We start from the raw sequence: 25,227 nt of genomic DNA on the forward strand, positions 1-25,227 counted from the left end.
GGGCCCTTATTTTTTTCTAATCTGTGGTTTCTTTTGATGTAATGAGGTATTGTCCATGATAAGAAAAAGGAAAGGAAATGCCAGAGCCAGAGAATTTTCTTGGGTGTTGTGCAGCTCCACAGAGGATTCCCCAGTGTCCCAAATTTTCAGAAAATCCAGCAATCTCCCTAAATAGCTTTGCTGAATAATTAGTTTTATTGTTTGTTTGCTTGCTTAGAAAAAGAGTTATTGCCAACGATATATGGGATTTTGGGGTTCAGACAGGGGCATTTTGGGCCTTCTACCAATGCAATGAGTGCTCTTAATAAAAAGTGTCAGTTACTTTGTCAATGTGCCTGCATTAATCAAGAACAAAGGAGAAAATAGATTGGCATCCCTCCTTGTACACAGGATTATGGCCTGTGGCTAATGCCAGAATGCTGGGGCACTCATCTGTCATCTGCTCTTACCCAAGGTCCTATGAACCCCACATTGGGGGCCTGGTGCTGCCCCATGTCTACTTTCCCCTCAGGGTAGCCTGGTCAGTTGAGCACCTAAGTGGTCCTGAAAGTGGGAAGCCTAGCTGGACACAGGTGATCTTAGTGGTGGCGAGCGTGTGGGTAAAGAACACACCATGAAGAGCTTGGGAGAAATGGTTCAGTTTACTGGGGAGAGAAATTGTGTTTATGCCCCTGGGGAAGTGGCCAGGGTCCCTAGGGGCAAGGTTGGCGTGGCCATGTAGCAATGGTCAGGGCAGTGAAGTTGGAAGATGCTTCTTCATCTGTGTACTTGAGGCTGTAGGGTCCAGGGCAAAAAACTATAAGGTCAAAGAAGTCTGATAATTGTCAGGGTAATAAATTCTTACTAGTGTTGATGGTGGGGGAGGTTTTCAGGGTTGAAGCTCCCTTAGCCTTTCCCCTATAAGCCCAGACCATTACAGTCTCACACTTAATTAATTTAGTACTGCATTTTGGAGCATTGCATCTGACACTGAATAAGTTTTTTGACTTTTCCAGTGTTGTTTTCCAGTTTCCAAGTGATGGTGGTGGCTTCGTCAGAGTTAAAGTCACAGTGTGCACTTCTATAGAACAATGGCATCAAGGTCATATATTTAATAAAGAAAAGGTTTATAATAAAAACCATAGAAAGTTCTCTGCCAAAGCCATAACATTTTGAAAAGCAGGGTTTTTTTATATATATATAATACAGCCAGTCTTTATTGAAAAGCTGCTCTTTCATAAAAGTAATATCTGATAGGAATAAAAATGATATTGACAGATTATTTCCTAGGATTGTTTGGACCCCTGGATATAAACTATTTCTACCACATTCCTTAAACAATATTACATGTTTTAAGTGGTATCCAGATTGTTTCGTTTCAATCAGAGACACTGCTAAATTGCTGAAAAACTCTTCTTGTTAATTCTCCTTGGATCTCTATGAAATATCTCAACCCTTTAATCTTGTCTTTGCAAAATGGAATCACATATAATTAGCTAATTTCTCAGTGCAAGGAGCTAGAAGCATCAGCTCAAAAGACATCCACCCCTGTTCTCTTTACCATGGTATGTTTGTCCCCACAGGCTCATGCACTCATGCACTCAAACCTAGTCCTCAATTGACAGGAGTGTCCCTGAGGGGGCTTAGGAGACTAACAGAGTTCCTGTGAAAGTCAGTTGAGTGGAGAGTGGGGTATGACTTTCACACGAACTATGGTGCCCCATATTTGACTACATCCCCTGGAAGGGGAGACCTGGTGGCACTCAGAGGAAGGACAGCAGGTTACCAAGAAGAGACTTGATACCCTATGAGCATATATAGGGGGAGGAAATTCCCCCCCCAGGTACAGTCATAGGGGAGGGGAGTAAGGGGAAAATGGGAGGGAGGGAGGAATGGGAGGATACAAGGGATGGGATAACCATTGAGATGTAACAAGAATAAATTAATAAAAAATTAAAAATAAAATAAAATAAAATAAAAAGGATACTAACAGAGGATGTAGGCTCCGCAGAGCTCCTTTTCCTCAATATTGCAGCTCTCTAGTCTGCCCCTCTGCTAGGACCTTTCACCCAATCTTCTTACCAAGGTGAACTGAAGCAAGACTGAAACCCTCTGGTACTGTGAGCCAAATTAATCCTTCCTTTCTTAAGTTGCTCCTGTCATGTGTCCTGTCCTAGAAAGGAAAAAAAAAACCTAATATATCAACACCCTGCTTTCCATTTTGTCAAATAATTTTTAAAATTATAATATAATCACATTGTTTATTCCTTCACTTTTCTTCTTTCAAACCTTCCCAAGTGCTCATTGCTTGCACTCAAACTCATGGTCTCTTTTTAAAAAATTATTATCAATTATTTGAATTATATAACTATATTATATATTATTATAAATTTTACATATTTATTAATTATTAATATAAAAGTATATATCAATGAAACCTGTTCTATCCATATAATATTCCTTTTATGCATATGGTTTCAGGGCTTACCACTTGCTATTAGATAAGTAGTTGGGGAGTTCTTCTTTGAGCAATACTATTTCTCTCACTCTCAACATTCTTAATTGCTTACAGTTATTTGTCTAGAATGGGGACTCTGTGAGATTCCTCCCTTTCATGGCTGCATGTCTAGTTGTGTTCTTCTTGCTCCTTTCTTGTTTAAGTAAACATTTTATTGAGATTTCAGGGGTATAGGTTCCCTAACATTTCTAGGAGATGCAATCTCACATAAGAATTTCTATTAATCAGGTTCTTTTTACACTCTTTGGAAACTCCGATAAGCATGAAGTGCATGAATTCTGCTTTAAATGTGTCAGCCAAAGTTTGTTGCCATGCATTCACTTTTTCTTTGCATTTTTACCAATAATCCTACCAAAATATGATGCCTATGAAGTACAGCGATGGCCAAATGACATGGTAATCCTATCGAGGCAATAGTAGCACACAAATAACCATCATTTTCTTTTCAATTAAATACAGAGATGTGTTTCCCCAAGGAACACTAGTTTAAAATTCACTTTTAAAAATGAGAAGAAATTTAGAGGAACCAATAATGAACTTTCTAGAAAATGGCTAAAGATATGATAACCACATTTTTGGCAGAACAGACTGCCTTGCTCTTTAAATATGAGTGACATCCTCATCAGGCTGCTCTAAAAGCTCAGTCTCTTTCTCAAGGCTTACTTTCCATGGCTTCCCCATGATGGCTTGTATGATCAGGTATTTTTCATCAAACCTATTCCAATAAAAGAATAGAATAATTGTACATTTTTGTCTCCAAGTGACAGCATTAGCTGTATGAAAGAATAACTTTAAAAATACACTGGCTCTGGAGAATTATGTAAATACACAAGGACTGTGGGTGGGAAGGTGAAGGGAGGAGTGATTGATAACACAGACATTCATCTGCTTTAAGTAGTAAATGAAAGACTTCCTTCCTACCACAAAGAGATGGTTTTCCAGGATGCCCCATTGTTTGAAGCTAGTAAAACCCTAATAAGCTACAATGCCTTTGTGTGTTTGTATTACACTGCTGACCTTTCTCATGTCTACTCTCCAGGGACCAAATTTTCTTTCATTATATAATCCTACTTCTTACTCCCCCAATTTCTTTTTATCATTCTTTATTATACTTGTGAAAACACTTTCTCTTTCTATATAACTCTGACCCTCTAATATTCATTGATAAATAAAGCAGATTACAGGATTGCAGAGATGGCTTAGAGGTTTGTTAAGTAGATAACTCTTCTAGAGGATTGGAGTCAGGTGGCTCACAATTTCCTGAAACTCAATCCCTAGGCTTTCTCACACCTCCGTTTGGCTTCAACAATCATTTGTGTGTATGTGGTACATACAGACATGTACATAGACATAGACAACAGACAGACACACAGTTCTCTCTCTCTCTCTCTCTCTCTCTCTCTCTCTCTCTCTCTCTCTCTCTGTCTGTCTCTCTCTCTCTCTCTCTTTCTCTCCCCCTCCCTCCCTCCCTCCCTCCCTCCCTTTTCTCTCTCTTTCACACACATAGACACACAAAAAACGTTCTGTAGTCTTTATAAAACAATGTATTTGTGTTCTTTTATAAGCTCTCAAGAAAACATAACCCCACATTAATGCACGAAAATAAAAAGAATAAAATGCTATTGGGTTTGAAATGTCGTTCTACCAAGTTAAGCTCACAGGAAATACAGACTAAATATGTTCTAATAATGTATTCCAATGAAGTGGATTCTTTTTTCCCTTTATTTCTTCCTGATTTTTTTTATTCTTTTGCTTTGTTATTTATTTTCCTCCAAAATTAGTCAGTATAATTTCGTTTATATATAGAAATGTCTTCTCAGAGGTATTTAATTTGAAGGACCATAATAATGTTCCACATATTATAAGTTTACTTCTTGGTGGCTGACTTCTGGGAGCTCTTTAAAATAACAAAATTAGATGATGATGATTATGATAATGATGATGATGATGATGATGATGATGATGATGACGATAAAAGGGAAGAACAGGAAATGTCATTAACCCAAAATGAGACAATGAATTCAAGTCTCTTCTTTGGGATGTTTCTTGAAGAACAACAAACTTATCAAGTGAAATTATTATTAATCTTTAATTCAAAAAATTTTACTGTTAGTTTTTAAAAAGTTGAAATTTTATAGTAATATTATTTTTAAAACTTGTGATTTCATTGTCTTTCTTTCTTTCTTTCTTTCTTTTTTTTTTTTTTACAAATTCAATGCATCTGTTAACAACAGCTATGTACTTGTACTCATCAAAATTTTGTTTGCTGAGGTATAATGGGTACAGCAGGACTTCAAAGCTGCCTTATATTTATAAATTAAAATTTTATGTGCTGAAAATAAAAACCCTACACTAGCCATTTCTTTCTTTTGCTGCAGGCTAGAGATTTGAAAGATATCATAGCAATCTGCTCAGGGCTCTCTTCTGAAATGCTTCACAGCATTGTTTACGAAGATAGAAAACATTCTACTGTCTTCAATTAACTTTCAACCCCAAACACATAATATGCAGTTTCATTACTCTTAATATTTTGAAGATAAAATTAAATCTGGCCACTCTTAGTGGCTAGACTGTGTCTTTTCCCCACTTTCTTTTTTTTTAATAATAACACATTTTTATTGAAAATTAAAAATAATTCATATTATATCTCATTTTCTATCCCATCCCATGCATCCTCCCATTCCTCCCTCCCTCCCACTTTCACCCCAATCCCCCTTCCCTATGACTGTGGCTGTGGTGGACCTCCTCCCCCTGAGGATGGTGCTAGGGTATCAAGTCTTTTCTTGGCAGTCTGCTATCCTTCCTCCGAGTGCCATTGGGCCTCCCCAACAAAGGGCCATGGCCAAATATGGGGCACCAGAGAACGTGCAGTCATCATCAAACCCCTACCCAGATCTAGCCAAGGGACAGAACAGTCTCCACAGTTAAGTGGAGACTGGGGACTGACTTTCTCCACTTTCTTCAAAGAAAAAATTTGGCAAGAATGAATGTACTGAAGAGACAATAAGAGACAGACATTAAATACTGCAGGATGTGAAATAAATGCTTAGAAGTTAATTTACAGATCTTGCTGACAAGATGTTCACATGGCAGTAGAAAATTTCAGAAGGATTAAGTGGTGCCATGAAGGAGACGTTCTGAGAAAGTGAAACTGGAGGCTTTGAGAAGCTGTTTCCTTCTTCTCAAAGACATGTTCAAATTACTGTCCTTGTGGAATGGCTCAATGGCTTTATCACTGTAGGAGCTCATGGCCATAGAATTTCCTAGGTTTTTTCCTATTTCTTGAATACCTAGCCATGATGCAACTAAAGAGAATAGCTGCTTCAAGAGGAATGCAATTCAAGAATGAAAAAAAAAAGTCTATATTAAAACATACATTATAATTATGAAAGGGTTTATGATAAATTTAGAACATGTCCTTATATTGATTTGAGAACAAGATATACTTCATAAATTTCTTTTCTGTGCAATGAGATTAGCAAGCAAGTAAGGTACTTGATGTGCACACGTAATGATGAAAGTTATACGTGCAGAACCCGTAGTGGAAGGAAAGAGCCCACTCCTGCCTGTTGTCCTTTGTCCTTAACATGTGTACCTTATCATATGGGCACCCTCAAACATACATATATAATTCATCAATACAGTAACAATAATAGTAATAATAGTAATAGTAGTAAAGGAGAATTTGTTTCTAATCTCTGGTCAATACTAATACAGTGGAAACAGCCTTCTCTATCCCATGAATGACTAATGTCATAAGAGTGTAGTAGACATGAGCCACTTCAAAACTTGGTTAATAAATGAAAACTCTTTTTTCTATTATCTTTCTTAGAAACTGCAGTGATGTTTGCAGTGTATTGTCAAGAACTAAGTTTACTTGCAATCAGTATCCTCATTCACCTTGTCTACATCGCCAGCCACCTAAATTCAAAGATGTTGTGCTATCAGCACTTGATTTCATACATCCAAAACTTCTATAAGAACCAGGGGAACACATTTCTATTGACACCTGATTTAGTAAAATGTAACTTATATATCACAAAAGGCACTGTTAACAGTTATAATAGCTTAGTGTCACTTGGCAGCATTAACTAAACTTACAGCAATTGCCATTATGAGATTTTAGAACTGCCATCTTTTCCATGGGAAGGTCATGTCTGTTAACCCACCACTTCTCTTTTGCCCCTCAATCAATCTCTGAAGGTGATGACTCTACTCTCTGTGAACTTGTCAATTTCAAAATTTTCACATATAGACTATACAATATGATTATCTTTATAACTGTCTTTTTTCTTTTTGGCATAATTTTTTAAGATCTTCTGTGTGGCAGCTTGCAGCAATATATTCACTTCCTGAAATACAATCTAGTCCATGGAAATAAAATGTGTTTGTCAACTCATTCTATGGATATTTCCCCACGTTTTGATGACGTGAATAATTCTGTTATGAACTTTCTCATGAGAGTTGTTTAGTGCGATTTTGGATTTGATTTTTAGGTTTTTCTTCAGAACTAAACTGGCAGGGTAATACATACCCCATGTTTCAAATTTTGAGCTGCTGCAAGACTATATCCCAAGGAAAATGTATTATTTTACATTTCTCCAAGCAATATATTCCCGAAGGCTCTCACCTTCCACAGCCACATAGCACTAGGTAGTGAGTCATAAGTTAATAACCTTCATGAGTGTGAAGCTGTATCTACTAAAAGTTGTTTGATTGCCTTCCCTACTGAATAATGGCTTCTGGCATCTCCGCAGCCGCTTACTGTCAATTGCAGACGTTTCTTGGAAGATATCTATTCAAATCATTGTGTTTTTAAAAATAATATGATGGCATATTTTTACAATTATTGAGTTTATTTACATATTGTTAAATGGTCATTTTTCTTATTATGTTAATGGTTTACAAACACGTTCTTGCCTGGCTTGGATTGTTTTTTCGTTGGATTGAATCAAATGTAGCTCAAATATTTTAAAAATATGAGAAGATAAACTTTGTCTTTCCTTTTCTTTTCTTTTCTCTTTCTTTTATTTTGTGAATCTGATCCTAACAAAGAAATTAGTACCCTTTCAGCCGTGGTAGTCATCTTCCATAACTCACCCAAACGACAAAGACAAAGAGGAGGGGCACTCACCTTATGTTCTCTAGACCTTTTACGAAACATGGAGTTGTTTCTTGGGCTCCATACATATGAGTCTACAAGAAGGGTGATATTGGAGGCATCAAGGGAATGGGCACTGTTCAAAAAGGATGTCTCTCTTGAGTGTTACCATGGCAAACCCAGAAAAGTCTATAGTTTCGCCCAACATGCCATGGACATCATTATGAACAAGGAGGTTGAGAGGAAGATTCTTGCCAAGAGAATCAATGTGCGCATTGAGCATAGCAAGCGCTATAAGAACAGGAACAGCTTCCTGAAGCAGAAGAAGGAAGCCAAGGAGAAGGGCACCCAGGTTCAGCTGAAGCACCAGTCTGTGCCACCTAGGGAAGCCCACTTTGTGAGGACTAAGGCGGAGGAGCCTGAGTTGCTGGAGTCCATTCCATAGGAATTCATGGCTCATTGTATAAAAAGAAATAAAGGATCTGGACTGTAAAGTGTTTTTCTTAATTTGAAGTGTGGTGTCTTCCCCTTAAAATGTTAAAGCAAATTTTAATTGTGCTAGCTCATTGTAATTTTCTCTTCAAATTTTACTATTACGTCCTTCTAAATGATATACTCTTAATTAGAAAATAAAAAAAATATTTATTGAAAAAGTACACTGTTTTTTTTAAAAAATGAAATTATTGTTCAAATTATGATCACTTATTTCATGTGTTAAAAATTTTAATATATATAATTTTAGTTCTTATAATCAAAAGTATTTGCTTCATTTTAAATTAATTTTTATACTATTAGAAAAGGGCATAATAGTTCTTGCTCATCTATATATCCAGTTAGTTAAAGCTGCATTTGTTTGTGAATTCTTGCCAAACTATATAAGTTTTAGTTTTGACATTTATTTTTATAAAAATGGCAGCAAGTGTGTCCAGAAATTTGGGTCTGTACTGAGATCTTTTAATACATTTTAATATTACTAAATTTTATAGTTAACGGATACAGAATACCTATTCATTTATGTGGGATTGTCTTACTAACATTTTTGTATTTTAATGTATGACAGTTGATCATATTTTGTTAGTTGTACGCTTAAGCATATTTTTATTTTGATGATGTTGCAAATGGAGTTTTAATAGTAACATTTAAATTATTGTTAGCAATGTAGAGAAATAAAATAGATCCTTGCATATTAAACTTACATAATGTGCATGTGTTGACAAGACTGGTAGGGCTAATCAGCTCCTGTGAATTCCCTAGGTTTCTGTACACAACATGTTTTCTGCGGCAGACACATGTTGGCTTGTTTGCATCATATACAGCTTTCATCTCTGCTTAATGGCTGAAGCTCCAACACAGTTTTAAACAAGGGAACAAATATGTATCTTTGTTTTCTTGCTGACATTGCGAAGAAAGCTGACAATCTATCAGCATGATTTAAGAAGCGTTGCAATCTGTTTATAGACTGAAAGTATCCTTCTCTACTGCTCGTTTTCTAGATGTCTCCCAGTAGATTGGTTCATCAAACCTCATGCTCTCTTTGTTTTGTAGTCATTGTTAGCTTTGACTCAGAAACTCAATACATTAGCCTAATCTGGCCTTGAACTCAATATGCTGGTAAATCTGGCTTATTACTTTTGGTGAATCTCTTTTCTTGATCTCTGGAATTATGCAAGCACACTCAGCTTCTAGATTTTGTTAGTTATTATTGTTAGTTATTAATGTTATTTTTATTATTATTATTATTATTATTATTATTATTATTATTATTATTATTATTATTATTTGTCTGTGTGTGTGTACAGTGATTTGAAACTGAGTCTCACTTAAGCCTGGTAAATGATGAGCTATTATCCTGAACTGCGTCCCAGGACAATACTAATTTCAATGAACTGTTTCATTTTCTACTATAGTATATTAATTTAAAATATAATTTGGATACATTAAATATTTTAAAATTCTAGAATCAATCATATCAATCAAATGGGTTGCTTTGAAAATTGGTGGAAAACTAAATGAATTGAAAATTGGTGGAAAACTAAATGAATTGAAAATTGGTGGAAAACTAAATGAATGAATAAGTGGATAAAAATAAACATACACTGTTGCAGTGTATTTGATCCCTGAGATTGTGTACTGAGAGAACCCATTTCTAGGTATGGCATGGCTCATCCCTAGCGTAGACTTTTAATCCAAGAGCTTTCTGTAAACAGGGTTCATAAAGTCAGCTATAGGTTAAGAGGCAGAGCAAGCAATCAGTTGATAGGGAGTGAACACAGAAAAAAGAATGATAGAGTGAGAAGAAATCCAAAGGACTGATAGACCACAAGAATTAGAAAGAAGGGACGTTAAGTTTGAAGGTTTTATATATATATATATATATATATATACATATATATATGTATGTATATAAAACAGCATGGAGAAGGAGAAGGATCTCTTTCCTTCTTGAAAGGTCAGCTGAGTAGGAAGGTCAGATGGGTGCTTTCTCTGCCTCTCTGAGCTAATAGGCTTTCACCCCATTATCTGGCTCATGAGTTTTTATTGGTAAAGTTGAACATTTGAAATTTAAAAAAAAAAAATCAACAATGCGTCTTATTACTAAAGCTGTTCACACTCATTACTCTTACAGCATAAGCAAAGAAGAAGAATTAATTACACCAGAAACAGCAATTGAAACTAAGGAAGATAAAATTCAAGCAATTTTACAGCTAAAATGTTAGGAGTTTATCAGTCTGCACAATCTCAACTAGTTGTTTTCATTCAGTTGGTTGCTTTGGGGTTTGGTACAATTTGGGGCTATATTTTATACTATTTCTCATTGATTATCTTGGAACACACTTTGTAAGCCAGGCTAGCCTTGAGCTCACAGAAATCCACCTGTTGCTGCTGTCTCCAGAGTGCTAGGATTAAAAGACTATGCTGTCACTCCATACATTACAGTAACCACTGAACTAAATTAAACGGGAATTCTGGAAACAACTATATATTTTGAATACCTTAAAGTAAGCAACCTATTACCCGTACTGCTTACAAACCTCCCTGCACTCTTATCATAGCCAGGCACAATGGCTGCTCCTTTAAGTAAAAGGTAACTTTGCTTTCCTGAAGGTCAATTATACTCTGATAATTTAATTTTTCTTTAATTCATTAGGTCTCTGAAAACTTTGTGTACTTCCCTTTTTTTTTTTTTTATCACATTCACCTTTCCTTCCTCAACTCCACCTAGATACATCTCTCTTCTCCACCTTCCCTATGTCATGTCTTCACTTTTCCTTATGCATCAAATCCAATATGTACTGTCTGCATGCTTTATGGTCAGTGGCCTTCCACTGGAGCGTGGGCCTTACAGCTGCCACAGCCTTACAGAAAACTGATTATCATTTTAGCAGTTTTCAATTGTCAGTAGTTTCTTACTCAGGGCTAGTATTGTGCTCACCACCACCCCTTCCCTGCCTCCATGCTGCCTTTTTTTTTTTTTTAATTGAGCTTGTGCAGGTCTTGATCATGCTATCACAACAGCTGTGAGATGATGTGTGCAACTTCCCTACTATTTCCACAAACAGTTTTTTTGTAGTCATCTAATGACTATAGTTATTCCAAAATACCATCCCTTCTTCCATGAAGATCCCAGAACTGCAGGAAGGGGTTCTGTAATATAGCTATTATTTGAAGGGTTACCATTTCACATTTTTTTATTCTCTCCATTTTAATTAGCTGTGGATCTTTTTTATCACCACCTACTGCAAAAAGATGCTTCTCGGATGATGGCTGAGATGTGGACCTTACAAATCAGTTTAATACTATATCCATTAGGCAGAATAATAGTAGCACCTTAAGATTTAACCAACAAACATTGGAGAATGCTTTCCAAAACTAATGGATTGCAGAGTTCCTGAATAACCATTTGATTGAGGGGTAAATAAAACAGGAAAGCAGAGTACTTGTGTCTTCTGAGTTTCATTTTCAAGGAAGTGAGATCCTGAGTTCCAAATATTAGCCACATATAAGGGTGAAATTAAATAGTATATATATATATATATATATATATATATTTTAAATTTACTTTTAGCCATCTAGAAAACCATACACATAAACAAAGTAAAATGGCCATTGTATGCCAGGCTAACATGTGACAAAGTTATTAACTAGGATTTAAAGAAGACTTTTTTCAAATAATGCAGCTATTAGTAGGTCTCTTTGTATGTGTGTGAAAGGGCAGTAGTTGGAAGATCCTCCTATAAAGTTTGCAGTTCACCATATCAAGAGAGCTTTCCAAGCTCAGTACAAAATGGAGGATTCCTTTCCTCAGTGAGGGTTCCTTTTTCTCTGCCCGACCTTATCTGGAGAGCTCCTCTAGGCAAAAATGCATGGCCATAACCAGAGTATGACACTACATGACTCGAAGCACTAGTCCTATTCTTTTCCCTGCCCGTATGATAATTACACACTATGTTTTAACCAGCCATCTTTTCTGTCCATATGATAATTAGGTACTGTATTATGACCAATCAGTCCTTCCTACCTGTAACCCTAAGAACTTCTATTTATATCACCTCTGAAACAATAAAATGAGGTGTTTGTCAGAAGCTTATCCTGGAAGTCTTATTCATTGTACTCACAGGTTGTCCATCCAAACCCCATTCATTGCTGCTGTTCCCATTGTCCTTGTGGGTCTGTGACAAATGACCTGTGGGGAAAAGGAGGACCATAGAGGGGAAGAGTGCTCACTGGTTTACTTCATTGTCTACTCACGACTAAAATAAGTGAATAGTGAGCTTTTAATCACTGTGACACAGTACTTGAACAATATTACTCAGTGAGACCTGATTTATTTTGGCTCCTTTTTTTAAAAATCCAGTTTCTGTTCCTGATTACTTAGTTCACCACAGTGGGTTTGTAATAGTTAATAATATTGTAGGACAGGTGTATGGTGTAATAAAGCGGTTCATGTCATGATCTGAGAAGCAGAGCACCAGAGCAAGAAGTGGCCACGACAAAACAACTACTTCGAAGGCATATCATCAATGACTACCTCCTCTGACCAAGTCCTTTGTCCTAAATAATATATTTGTGTATAATCAATCAACCAATGAATGCACCCTCTAATGAGAGTAATACATTCATGACCCAATAACATTTCAATAGTGCTACCATCTAAAGCCAAGCTTTTAACACATGAGTTCACAAGTTAATTTCATACTCAAATAACATTACTAAACTTTAGATTGTTCAATTTAAATTATTTAATTGTGTAATTTATCCCATTTTTTATAAGTATTGTGCTTACTTTAAAAATAGAATGCACTGTTTAAAATATTATATTTGCAGATGTTTATTAAATACAGCCATTTTTATACTGACCAAACCCAAGATCTTTCATCTTCATTATTTCTGTAAGCACCAATACCCCAGGCACAGAATTTTACACATGCTGTTCTCTGAATATGTATTATTATTATTATTATTATTATTATTATTATTATTATTATTATTATTTATTCTGTGTTTGTTTTGGACTATATTTCTTAAGAATTAATATAAAATACTCTCAAGTATTAAATGGTTGCTGATTTAAAATTTCCTCTCCTCATATAGCATTTAGTAATAAATTATTTAAAGCACATTTATAATCTGCATAAGTCCTTCCTATAAAGTCAGCAAAAGCTAGTTGTATATTTCAGACATTAATGTGCACATCCAAAGACTCAGGTGTACTTTCGTATCTACAGATAGAAAAATGCATATGGTATAACTTATTATGACCTAACCAGTTAATTTCATATTCTTTGTCATTGATTAAGCATCTTTAAATCTATCATGTCACACATGAAAGATAATGACAGATAAATGGTGTAGAAATAAAATCTAGATATAGATAAGCCTTTTGTAATTTTCCTATTGCAGCTTACTTGTTCTTTTAGCGAGGCTGAGCAAATCTTGTTAATTTAACAATTTCACATAGTGTACACATGTATTCTTACAATTTAATGGCACCACAAGAGAACTATTTCCATTCTTCCCACAGTTTTCCATGCATATACCCTTCAGCTGAGGTAGTGTGTTCACACAAAAATGTGTGAAGCACTTCCACACATCAAAGATAAGCAACTGCTGATAAAGCCACCTTCATTGTTAGCATCTCAATACCTCCACGTTTGCATACTACATACAGAAAGAAATTAAACAGTAATTGATATCACCATGATTGATCAACTAACAATTAGCTTGCATAACTAACTTATCCTAAGCAGCCTACAATAGCACTTTCAAAGTATTGGGAGTAAACCTTGTATTATAAGTGAGTTGTTTAGGTATAATACCACGTATTATAGTAGAAATACATATAATGTGTGAAAAATTATCTTCAATTTGAATTCTATATCAATGTATCTAAAACTAAAGTTATTTTGCACCCATATACAAAATTCTGTACCAGTTAATTAAAAATAACTTTGTCAGTAACAAGCATTAAGTTGAGGAGTAGATTCACTAGTATACTTTTTGTTCTATCATCCTTTTCTATATTTCTATATTTCCCCTTCTTTCTTTTCAACCATATCTCCAAACCTAAAAATGAAAGATAAAGGAAAAGAGACATATCTCATTAGTAGTCTATTTTTATGACAAAAATATGCATCTTAGATATAACAGAAAGATAGGATTCTATAGAAATATGAGGTAAAATAGTTAGATAAGGTCCTCATAAACCTCAGAGACATACAGAATATGGCATCTAAAGATGTTTTTATCATTTTAAAAATTCATTGAAAAGAAGGCAGATTAACTCCTGGTAACACCCAGCCTACTTCAAAGATGATCAGCATCAAAGAACTTCCTTATGGAGATGGCTTCAAATGTGACAAACAAGTCACTGGACAAAATGTCTTCATTTCTACCACAGACAGAATTCTGCCTAAATATGGGCAACTTTTAATACAGGCAGAGTTGACAGCCAAACTCTGCCAAGACAGGGTAAACAAGTTCTCAATAGTTCCTGCCTCACAGATGTGTCTGTCAGATATATTGGACCAAAAGGTTGAAGATGATGCTCCAATGTTATAGAGAGTTTTGGTTGACTTCAAAAAAACTGTCCCAGTCATCTTCTCACTTGGGAAGCTGCTAACCTGTACTACCTGTATACTCAGGTAATTAATTTTATTCCTTCTCTAGTATTTGATGGGGTTGAATACCAGATAGTTTAATGTTACAATTAAGCTTACTTGTTTAGGGTTTAAGATGTTTTTAGTTCGAGATAGACGTTTTAAGTTGATAATGATGAGATATGATAATATTAGTTTACATTCAGAATTTTAGATGCACCAAGATAGGAAAGAAGTTTTCTCCTAGGCTTCCAAACGGAAACAGACAAAACACTATGAATGTACCATTTATATAATTCCTGATTTTTTGTGATTCTTCTTGCTGTATGTAGATTATTGTATATATGTGTAATAATATAAATATATATGTAAAAAGATTTAGGAAACAAAGATGAAAAAAGAACTGTAAACAGAGTAATATAAGAAAAAGGAAAGTTCCAGAGCATAAAAATATTAAATTTTAAAAAGTTAAGCAATTCTTGTCCATTGATCAGCCTTACAAGCCTAATGCATATGTTTGGGTAAAAATCAAATTCGATTATTACTAAAATCTCTTTATAGCTACATATGTATGACAAAACATTCACATGCTGCTTAGGTATTTTTGTCAGAAGTTCAAGATTGGCAATGGAAAACGTCAAAACATAAAAATCATTCACATTTAAGGGAAGAAAGACACACCTAGTAGTAAAATTTAGTCCATGACCAATCAATCAATGTTCATCTGAATCAGTAAACTACTAATTGGCAAACATTTCAAATTTTCACATAAAAGTGAATAAGTTTATTACTTGGAGAACGTAGTTTTATACAGAAATAACAATGAAATATATAGATTTTGGAATGTAAACAACAGTACCAACAAAACCACAAACACTCTCCATTGGATTTTTTGTGAATACTTGGATGTTATAGCTGCTTAAATTACAAAAATAAATGAATAAATAAAAATGAAGACATTCTTTTGAGGTTGAGTCTGAGCAAGCAACACAAAGTCTCCTTGAAAGTAAACCAGCTTTATTTGAATTATATGTTTTCTGGATATCTAGTTTTGAGTTCTTTATATATTATGAATATTATCCTTCTCTCATATGTGTAGTTGACAAAAGTCATTTTGCATTTTCTATGTGGCCATATTGAACAAAGTTGTCTCTTCCCATGTAGATGTATTCAATTTAATGAGTTCTGATTTATTAACTAATGATATTACTAAATATGCCAACTTCATTCTCTTCAGAAAGTCTTTTTGGTGCCAATCCATGCAAGGTTATTCTCCACTTTCTCTTCTATTAAGCTCATTGTATCTGGCTTTACAGATACATTTGGAGTTGAATTTTGTGCAGGGTACTAAATATAATTATATTTAAATTCTTCTAAATTCAGCCCTTCAGTTTAACCATGACAATTTGACGAAGATGCTGCTTTTTGTCAGTATATATTTCTGGCTTCTTTGTTAATATTTTATGTCCATAGATATATATATAGAAGGTATCAGATCATCCATAACTAAAAGAGACAAGTTATTATGTAATATCTAATTTAGGTACTGGGAAAAAGCAGCAAGCATTCTCATCTGCTCAGTAATGTTTTCCACCTTACTTTCTCTCTTAACTCGAGTTAATCTTTTTCATGGTTTATAGAAAAATATATGTATCAAATTTAAATTTTGACACAACAAAGCTATTTTTCCATGTTCTTATTGTTTTTTAATTATTTTTGTTTTTTCCTTTTAATTTAAAAAAATTAATTTGTACACTTTGCATCCCAATTGTAGGCCCCTCCCTTGTCACCATCTGATCTGACCCTTCCTCCCTCATACCTTTTCCTTCTCTCCCCAATTCCTCAGAAACATAGGAGGAGAGTATGTGCCTTAGACCTGTGACCAAACTTGGTCATCCCAGTTTTTATTCATTCTGCTGAAGTGAACTGACTGATGTCTTGTCACCAGCCTAGAAGCAAAATGGACACAGATATATTGAAAGCAAAAAAGCAGCAGGAAGAGGGAAATGTGATTATGACTTCCAATTAGTAGCTAAGATGGACATTATTGACTCTAAATCGTGAAAAAAAATTAGTGTTTTGTGACAGTAATATGTGTTTGTATAATATGTGTTTCTTCTGCTTTTTCTTTGGCTCTTTTTCTTGTGTTTGATTGGGTTTGTTTTATTTTGTTTTGTCCTATTCTGGTTTGGTTTTGTTTTATTTTATTATTCTTATTCTTTAGGTGTCTGTATTCAAAGGAGTAGCCGAGATAATTTTGGTGGAAAGGGAGGTTGGGGGAATTTCAGAGTAGGTGGATTTTGGAAAATATTAATCAAAATATAATGTATGAAAAATATTTTCAATAAAAAATAGAAAAAATATTCATTGTAACCACCATGATGATTCTATTTTGAGATAATTGCTAAAAAACTAAAATTTCTCTCCTGGCAAACTACAATTTATATACATTAAATCTATTATAACTATTTCACTTTGAAAAAAGGCTGTTTCATGCAAATATTTACTGTATGTGCCAAGGCCAGGCACAGATTCACAGAGAACCCAAAGCAGAATTTATTCAAGACACAAGGAGAGAGATATTTTGTGAGCTGTTAAAATAATGAGGAATTTCCGAAGGCTGTTTGAGGATCCTAAGTGTGAAAGTGCAGGATCATAGGCAAAAGGCAGCCTAGCTCAAGCCCCAGCTGACTAAAACAGAACTTAAGTTTCCACTGCGTAGCATAGGAGGGCAAATTAATGGAAATGCCAAAGATGATGGTTAAAGAGTAGGTTGTTTTAAAAGAAAATAGGAAATTATAGTTGTCATGACTCTGCCCACAAACTTTAGGTTACATTTTAGTTAAAGACGATTTAAACATTCATGTTTATAGGACTTGCAAGTTAAAAATTAGTTTATCTTCATTATTTACTATGTTTAATGATATCACATTGGTATGTTGAGAACTTCAAAATGATTTCAGATATATAACTCTAACAATCACCTGTAATTATTGATTTAATTCAAAGAGCCACTTTTGAGCTCAGGCCCTGAATTAAAAAAGCAATTATTATTTACTTATGCAATCTTTATGTATTATAAATATTAATCTGCTATCATATATACAATTTGGAATTATTTTCTCCTCCTTGAATTGTCTTTTTACTATCAGGTCAGTGAATTTACCCTGATGGTGTAATAAAGTTTTCTGTATGGAGATTTCAAGATCTTTTTCATTGTGTTAGTTTTATGTGATGTGTTGTTACATCAAAAACATTACTTTACATTTCTAATTCAAAATCAATAGATTAATTATTTATTTAAAAAATGAAAAATATTAATGCTTGCTAAAGAAAAATATTCTTTTTTCCCCTTTCTCATAGAAACGGAATATTAGATATATTCCAATTTTGTCACCAAGGATATGTCCCTCTGCATCTCTTTCAACAATTTATGCTTACATCGACTTTATTGTTAGAAAAGCTTGTCAAGTATCTGTGAAGATATCTCTTGAATCTCCAGGGTTACAGGTCTTAGAGTCTTCAAGCATAGCAGACAATTGTAGCATCCATAGAAATAGGAGTAAAGGACCTGTTTCCATGGATCACTCAGCCATGTCTCCTCCAAACAGCAAAACACTTAAACACAAAGCACAGCTTGGTCACCGCCCTGACACAATGCTCTCTTATGATAAGTGTGTCATATTCTGATGATACCACTCAGAGAAAAAAATATCCAGTAAAGGGGGAAATACAGATTTCAGCTACTAAAGACAAAAAGAAAGGTTAAGCTTATTTATTTATTTATTTATTTATTTATTTATTTTTCTTTCTTTCTTTCTTCTTTCTTTCTTTCTTCCTAGGTTGGAGATAGACAAAGAGAGTACTGGGAGTGGAATGCTACAATCTGAGGTTGCATCCTGGTCTACCAGGGGTCTGAAAATGTACCACTGTGTGCCTCAATTTTCTCACCTTTCAGAAGGAAAAAAAAAAATAAAATGGTAACAAATAATATAGATGTTACCTGTATAACTGTTACTATTTGAGAGCACCTTAACTGTGTTTGCACAATAAACTATAACTGTTTTCTAGGTGTGGTTATAGGAATGCGGTGACAAAAATCATGTGAACTCTATTATTGTGGGACACACTAATGAACTGATCATTTTTATTCTAGCTGGTGAACCTGAGCAACATGTGCTTGTTATTCCTTAACCACTTGTATACTCTCAAAAATCTGACTAAATATAACTGATATAAACAAACTAAATGGTAATATTCAAGGACTCACCGTATTATTTTACAATAAGCTAAATAACTAAGAAAAAGTTTTTTAAAGAGTACAACAAATTAACACAAAAAAGTGATATTTTAGATAAGTTATTTTAAGACTTTTATGAAAATAATAAATCCTATTTTGAATAATTTTTCTAAAATTTCTTCTATTCATCTAAGTTTATGAGTATTAAAAATACAATAAAAATAGAATATCTCATTAGATAACAAAAGGAATGGATTTTAAAACAAAGAAAACTAAAAATGTGAATCACTAAAATAAAGAGAAATAATGGCAAATGAAAACTAGTTTGGCCTAGGTTAACATTTAGTTTAAAATGAAATTAATTTTATTTTTAAAAGCAATAATAATTACACTTGAAAGTTTTTTCATAATTCAAAAGGTATCATTATAACCAGTACATGTACACTAAATAAATTTGTATCATATTGAGGTTGAAAGGGGGCACAGGTTAAACAAGGCCCCATAAATTACACTGACATTTTCTGGATATATCCCAAGGTCAATAGGAAACCATTGTGGTGGTTGACATATTCAGATTTATGTACATGAAAAGGGTGTTTTTGAAATTGTGAAGAATGAATTGGTGTTGGTAAGGTTGAAACTATATTTAAAATGTATATGATGTGCCATAAATGATCAAATTTAAAATGATATGGGTTTGTTTAAACAATTTGAATAGACTTAATAAGTAATTGGAAAGATTTGATAATACTTTGATGTAAATACAGGTGCACGCAATATCTTAATTCAGCGTATTGTTATAAAAACTTTAACAAAAATATTTAACTCACTCTGCTCTTCATTATTGTGTGAATTGTGTTCATACTTTAGAATAAATTGTTTCAAATATTATTAAATGTTTTAAGATAGAAAATATCTTTCAGGGATCATAATTCGAATTATTGTCTTTTTAAAAAATTATTTTTATGGATCTGGAAATACAGGTCAGGTCAAGAATATTAGCACAGATACTCACCCCACTTCTGATTCCTCTTCACTTCTTCTGCAAACTTCACTCATGCACACATACACCAACAGGCATGCACACATGTGTGTGTGCATACAGACATACACACACGCACACACACACACACACATATAGATACGTTGATATTTATTTTAGCCAAGTTGCCAAGGTAAGTAAGATTACATGAACTCACTATACCTTGTTAATTTATTGCTAATTAATAAATCCTGACACCGGAAACAAACAAATGGTTTTTGTCTATGTTTTATGCTTAGTGCGCTGGTAACAAGCGCCCCAAAACTGAGTGATTCATTTGCATGCTAAGTTTCTTGTGACCATTCCGGGTCAACCTGATTGCAGCCTTTGCAGAAGAGGCCTCTCAAAACCTGTACTTTAGAGAAACACCCTGAGTGGGAACATGTGCAGTCTGTAACTTTAACTTTTATAGAACCTTTCAAGTTCAAAGATCTGTGATTCCATAAGAACACTGAAAACAAGACCCTGTAAGAGAAGATAAATGATTGTGATTGTAAATGCAGTCCAAAGAACAGGTTTGAAATGTGACAAATTCAAAACATCCCTTACTCTCCTTTTGTTTAAATTGACTGCCTCACCTTTAAATTTGCATCAGAACTTGAAACCATATGTGTTAGAGCCCCATGGCTTAAGTGTCTTTAACACTGACCCCTGTGTGGCAACTAAATTTATAATAGATGACAGAAGTAAGTCCTGGATTATACAAATTTTCTCTGTTGAGATTCATTACCTACCCCTCTCTCCTTCAGTTATTTTTAATAGGGGATTTTCATACAAATATAGCAAAAATAAAGATTTATCATTCAGGAATTCTTAAGAAAAGTACTGTAAGAGTTTACTCAAAAGGAACAAAACAAAGCATCATTTGGGTTTAGAAAGTTAACTAGAGAAGAAATGATCAAGATTCCCTTAATCACAACCAAATGTCTGATTATTCCCAGTGGTTAGAGAAGCCAGTTTTATTGTGAGATTCCTGGATTCTTTAGGATTAAACTTCTACCTAAAAATGGTATTCATACTCAGATAGAAAACTCAGACATGACAGTCCTATGCACCATGTATGAGCCCAGAATAAGTTCACCTGTGCCAACTTAGGACCAGTTATTATGTGGGCTCATCAAAATGGGAGGATTTGAACAAATTCTGCTTTCTTTAGACTAAGCATATGAATATGTTACGAAGTATTATAAGGGTTAATGAATTTCTGCCAGATTCCCAGACTTAGCCAGCATTGAGGTCAACTTAAGTGTCATGATATTGTAAACAGACCTCATCAGAAAGCAGCAGATTTTTAAAATAAAACTTATCTTCAAGTTCTATTTACATGTTAAGGCAAAAAGTAAAATTTTAAGCTTTCTAAATTGTCTATAAAATAGTAATTTTTGTGTTTATTTGTATGTCCTTCATGTATTACTGCACTCTTGTCCTTAAAAACAGTCTTTAGGAACCACAGGTCAAATAATATGTAAATTTGAACTGTATGTCTTCTGAGTGGCTCACCAAAGCATCAGATAATGTGTCTGGACAGGATCATACATATTTCTAAAATAGCAAAGAAGTGAAGGTGGTACTCTGACTTGAGTTATATTAGAGTTGGCACATCAGTATGTCTGCTTTGAGAGAAATTTCTGGAATGTTCTCTTTAATCTGTTGAATAGATGATTATAGAATGAATTTATTATCCTTTCACACAGGACAGCTATCTCATCCTTCCATTATGTATATCCTCATCCCAAGCCTTTCTCCCACGATCTCTATTTCTGTGTCAGGATTCTTTCAGTTTCAAATGACCAAAGTAAAATTCTAAATAGTTACTTGAAAATGTGAAGATTACGGCTTAATGTTTGGATTACTAGTGTATACTGACCTCTCTAAGCCTGATGGGATGCAGTGAGGAGGAGGAGGATATTCTTCATATGTAATCATTCTCCACCAAGCTTTACAGTCTCTTGCTGGTAGGCTGCCATGAGACCGTCATCCTTTTCTAAACAGTTGCTAGTTACAACAGAAAATCTAAAACAAGTTAGGACTCGGGTTAAGTGTATCATTCTCTCGCCTTTTCTCCCTCCTTTGGGCCCTGAAATTTAGTGGAATGATACCAATTTACAATTGACTACTTCAGTGGTCCTACCTTGTGACTGAGCTGTAAGACAGTGTGATGTGCACCCTTAATAGAAAAGATAACACAGTTTGATAAGATGCAAAGTGCTATTAGTCAAGAAGGGAATCTGTGCTAACAGGACATGCATTACAGAGGGGGCCTAAGTCTGACTACCTTCTTATATGTCCTTACCAAGACAATGCCATACCTTTACACAACTAAACTAATTTAGCTGCTAGGATCTTATTACACTAGTTCAAATCATCGCTATTGTCTGAGAGATAACACTAGTCTTATAAAAGTTATAATAATACAGTTTAACTCATTCATGAATTGGAGAAATATATAAAAGAGCCACTCAATAGCTTTGATTCTGAAACATTCTTTAGGATATTTTGCTGTATTGAAAAAGGATGAAAATGAGATATGATATATTTTTGATTCTTAACATGTCCTAATTTTATTGCTGATTATGTAAAAGGAGAGTTAAAAACATAAAGCAAATAAAAGTATTTCTAATGTCAAATATATAAGAAATTTTATGCAATAAAACATGTTTAATAAAAGTATAAAGTTGTTTTATATAAGATCAACTTTCTAGATGGCATGATAGTAAAATTTTTAAGATATACTACAAAACAATAAAAATTCAACCATTTTCACAATTCATGAATATTTAGGCCAACATAGCTATAAATAAAAGATTTAAAGTGTTGGTTACCCATCTCACTAGTCAAATAAATAACTTTACATGAAAATCTATTGGTGGCGCATATATTTAAATTTTTGTAACTTAGAACATACTAATTCCTAAAAATTTGCACATAAAACAAAAATAAATTTAATTAAAGAAAGCTACATAGAGAGACATTGGTCACTACAAAATTAATTTGGACAAATACCTTATATGTTCATTTTTTCATTGTGTACTGATGGAAAATTTAATCTTGAATTTTAATAAACTAATACATGTATGTAAACACAGATGTGGATATTTTTATACAAAGATTATATCACAGTTATTGGATAATTCTAGAAATTAAAATGGAGAAGAATAAGAGATAACTATGAAAACAGTAATTATTGAGAAGTATACACACACATATATCATAATATATATACATACGTATATGAGAAATAATTGAATATGAAAATATCAGGAAGATATATATTCAGAGTGAAGAAAGATGCTTTTAACATGAAATTCTTAAGAACTTTGGTAACATATTATGCCACCAAAATTAATGTTATTTTATTTAAAGATCAAATATTTGAGGGTAAATTCCTGCAAGTCTTCTACCTGGCATACATAGGGCATGCTCAATTCTATCAGGTAAAAATAAGTATAGATAACAAAGAAAGAGTAGACTACTATCCACACAGAAGCTATTGGATTTTTGCAGCTTAGAAATGATATTTAATCACATATGCTATTTTTAACTTGTTGGAAGACAGTCACCTTGAGAAGCTTACCAGAAAGAAAAGTGACACAGAATTAATATGTTCAAAACTGTTGCACACCGTAGGATTAGTATCAACAGTAGTAACTCAATTGTATACTAAGGAAATGTTTAGTGCATTTCCTATACCCTACAATAAATGACATGGGTGATTATTCATATATTCCACAAATTAACAATGAACATATGTGCCAAAATATCACCCTGTGCATTGTAAATTAATATATAATTTTAGTATAAAACAGAAATGTAAAATAATAAAATGAGACTATCGGAAAAGAACATAGAAAGAACAATTAAGCCCTACACACACCTTTATAAACTCAAAAAGAGTTAAAAAAAAAATCTCTGTCTTTAAGAAGATGTTACTGAGATTTAAAAAGTAGAAATTCAAATAAATGTATAGGTTCCACCTAAGAAACAAAAGAAAGGGCATTAAAAATAAAGGTACCGATCATTATGTACCAGTTTAGAAGGCTGCCTTCGACTGCCCATATTGCACAGTACTGGGTATGAAACCATGGCTATAGGTACTTGACCTATTGACAGGAATATATATATATAGTTACACAGACACACACACACACACACACACACACACACACACACACACACACACACAAGAAGCAAAGAACAAAACCTCTCAAATCTTAAAGTTACTTACATTTTATTTATTTTAAAGAACTGAGAAATATTGGGCAAGTGTCCTATTAAACCACATGAAGCATCAAATCAGTTTTATAATTTATCGAGTCTATGAGCTGACTTCTGATGGATCTGTGCATTCACATGTGAATGTTTTACAATGTGCTTAACCTGTACAAAGCAAATACATCCTGGAGTAAACAATATTTGTGGTTACAATGTCCATCCTAAAAACAACTTTTATTTTCACAGAATGCTCTTATAGAAAAACACACATAACTTCCTTTTCTATTGTAATGTGATATACAGTGTATTTCTCCATTTTTTCTGTTTGTTCTTTAATTTGTTACATATGGTTTGGGAAACCATGTGGCATCAATTAGAGGTTTATTGTTTGCTAAATTATTCAAGGCTTTTATATGCCTCACACCCCTTTATCATCCTATACCAACCTCGCCATATCGTAACTACACACATATATATCTTTTTTTCAGATTAATGTTTCAGTCTGTTACCCCATCACCTAGCAAGGTTGATCACACACAAGTTTAAAAGTATGTATGTATCACAATGAGAGATTTGGTTTGCATTTCAAATTTATATAACTATCCATTGTCAGATTAGTTATTTAATGCATTTGAGATTTAATCAATATATTTAACCAATAAGTTGAAATCTGAAGGCTGGTATGTGGAAATAACAAATTTTCACCAGCCCCTGAACAAAATTTGAGTTTTTTATTATTTACAAAAAATGTAGAATATTATTATCTTAAGCACTACCACTCCTTACATAGCATTGACCTTGATGGTGTTGAAAACATAAATATAGAAAGGAAGAAGGGGAGGACACACACACACATAGAGAAATAAAGAGAGTGAGAGAGAGGGAGGGGGGAGGGAGGGAGAGAGAGAGAGAGAGAGAGAGAGAGAGAGAGAGAGAGAGAGAGAGAGAGAGAGAGCTGGATCAGTACAAGCATGCATATTTTATTTGGATGGCCTTCATATAACAGATTATTTAATGTACGTAATTTAGACGGTTTGG

At 33.9% G+C, this 25,227-nt stretch overlaps 1 protein-coding gene across 1 annotated transcript; it reads left to right on the forward strand.

The window, feature by feature from the left end:
- Window positions 1–7,659: 7,659 nt before the first annotated feature.
- LOC311603452 (large ribosomal subunit protein eL21-like) lies at window positions 7,660–8,043 on the forward strand (the record flags this gene model as incomplete). The annotated part of the gene is made up of 1 exon (XM_084792418.1): window positions 7,660–8,043. One exon carries the CDS (start codon window positions 7,660–7,662, stop codon window positions 8,041–8,043), a length of 384 nt encoding a protein of 127 aa, XP_084648544.1.
- Window positions 8,044–25,227: the final 17,184 nt, after the last annotated feature.

Source organism: Acomys minous, assembly GCF_964271855.1.
Source record: "Acomys minous genome assembly, chromosome: 8".
Taxonomy (NCBI): domain Eukaryota; kingdom Metazoa; phylum Chordata; class Mammalia; order Rodentia; family Muridae; genus Acomys; species Acomys minous.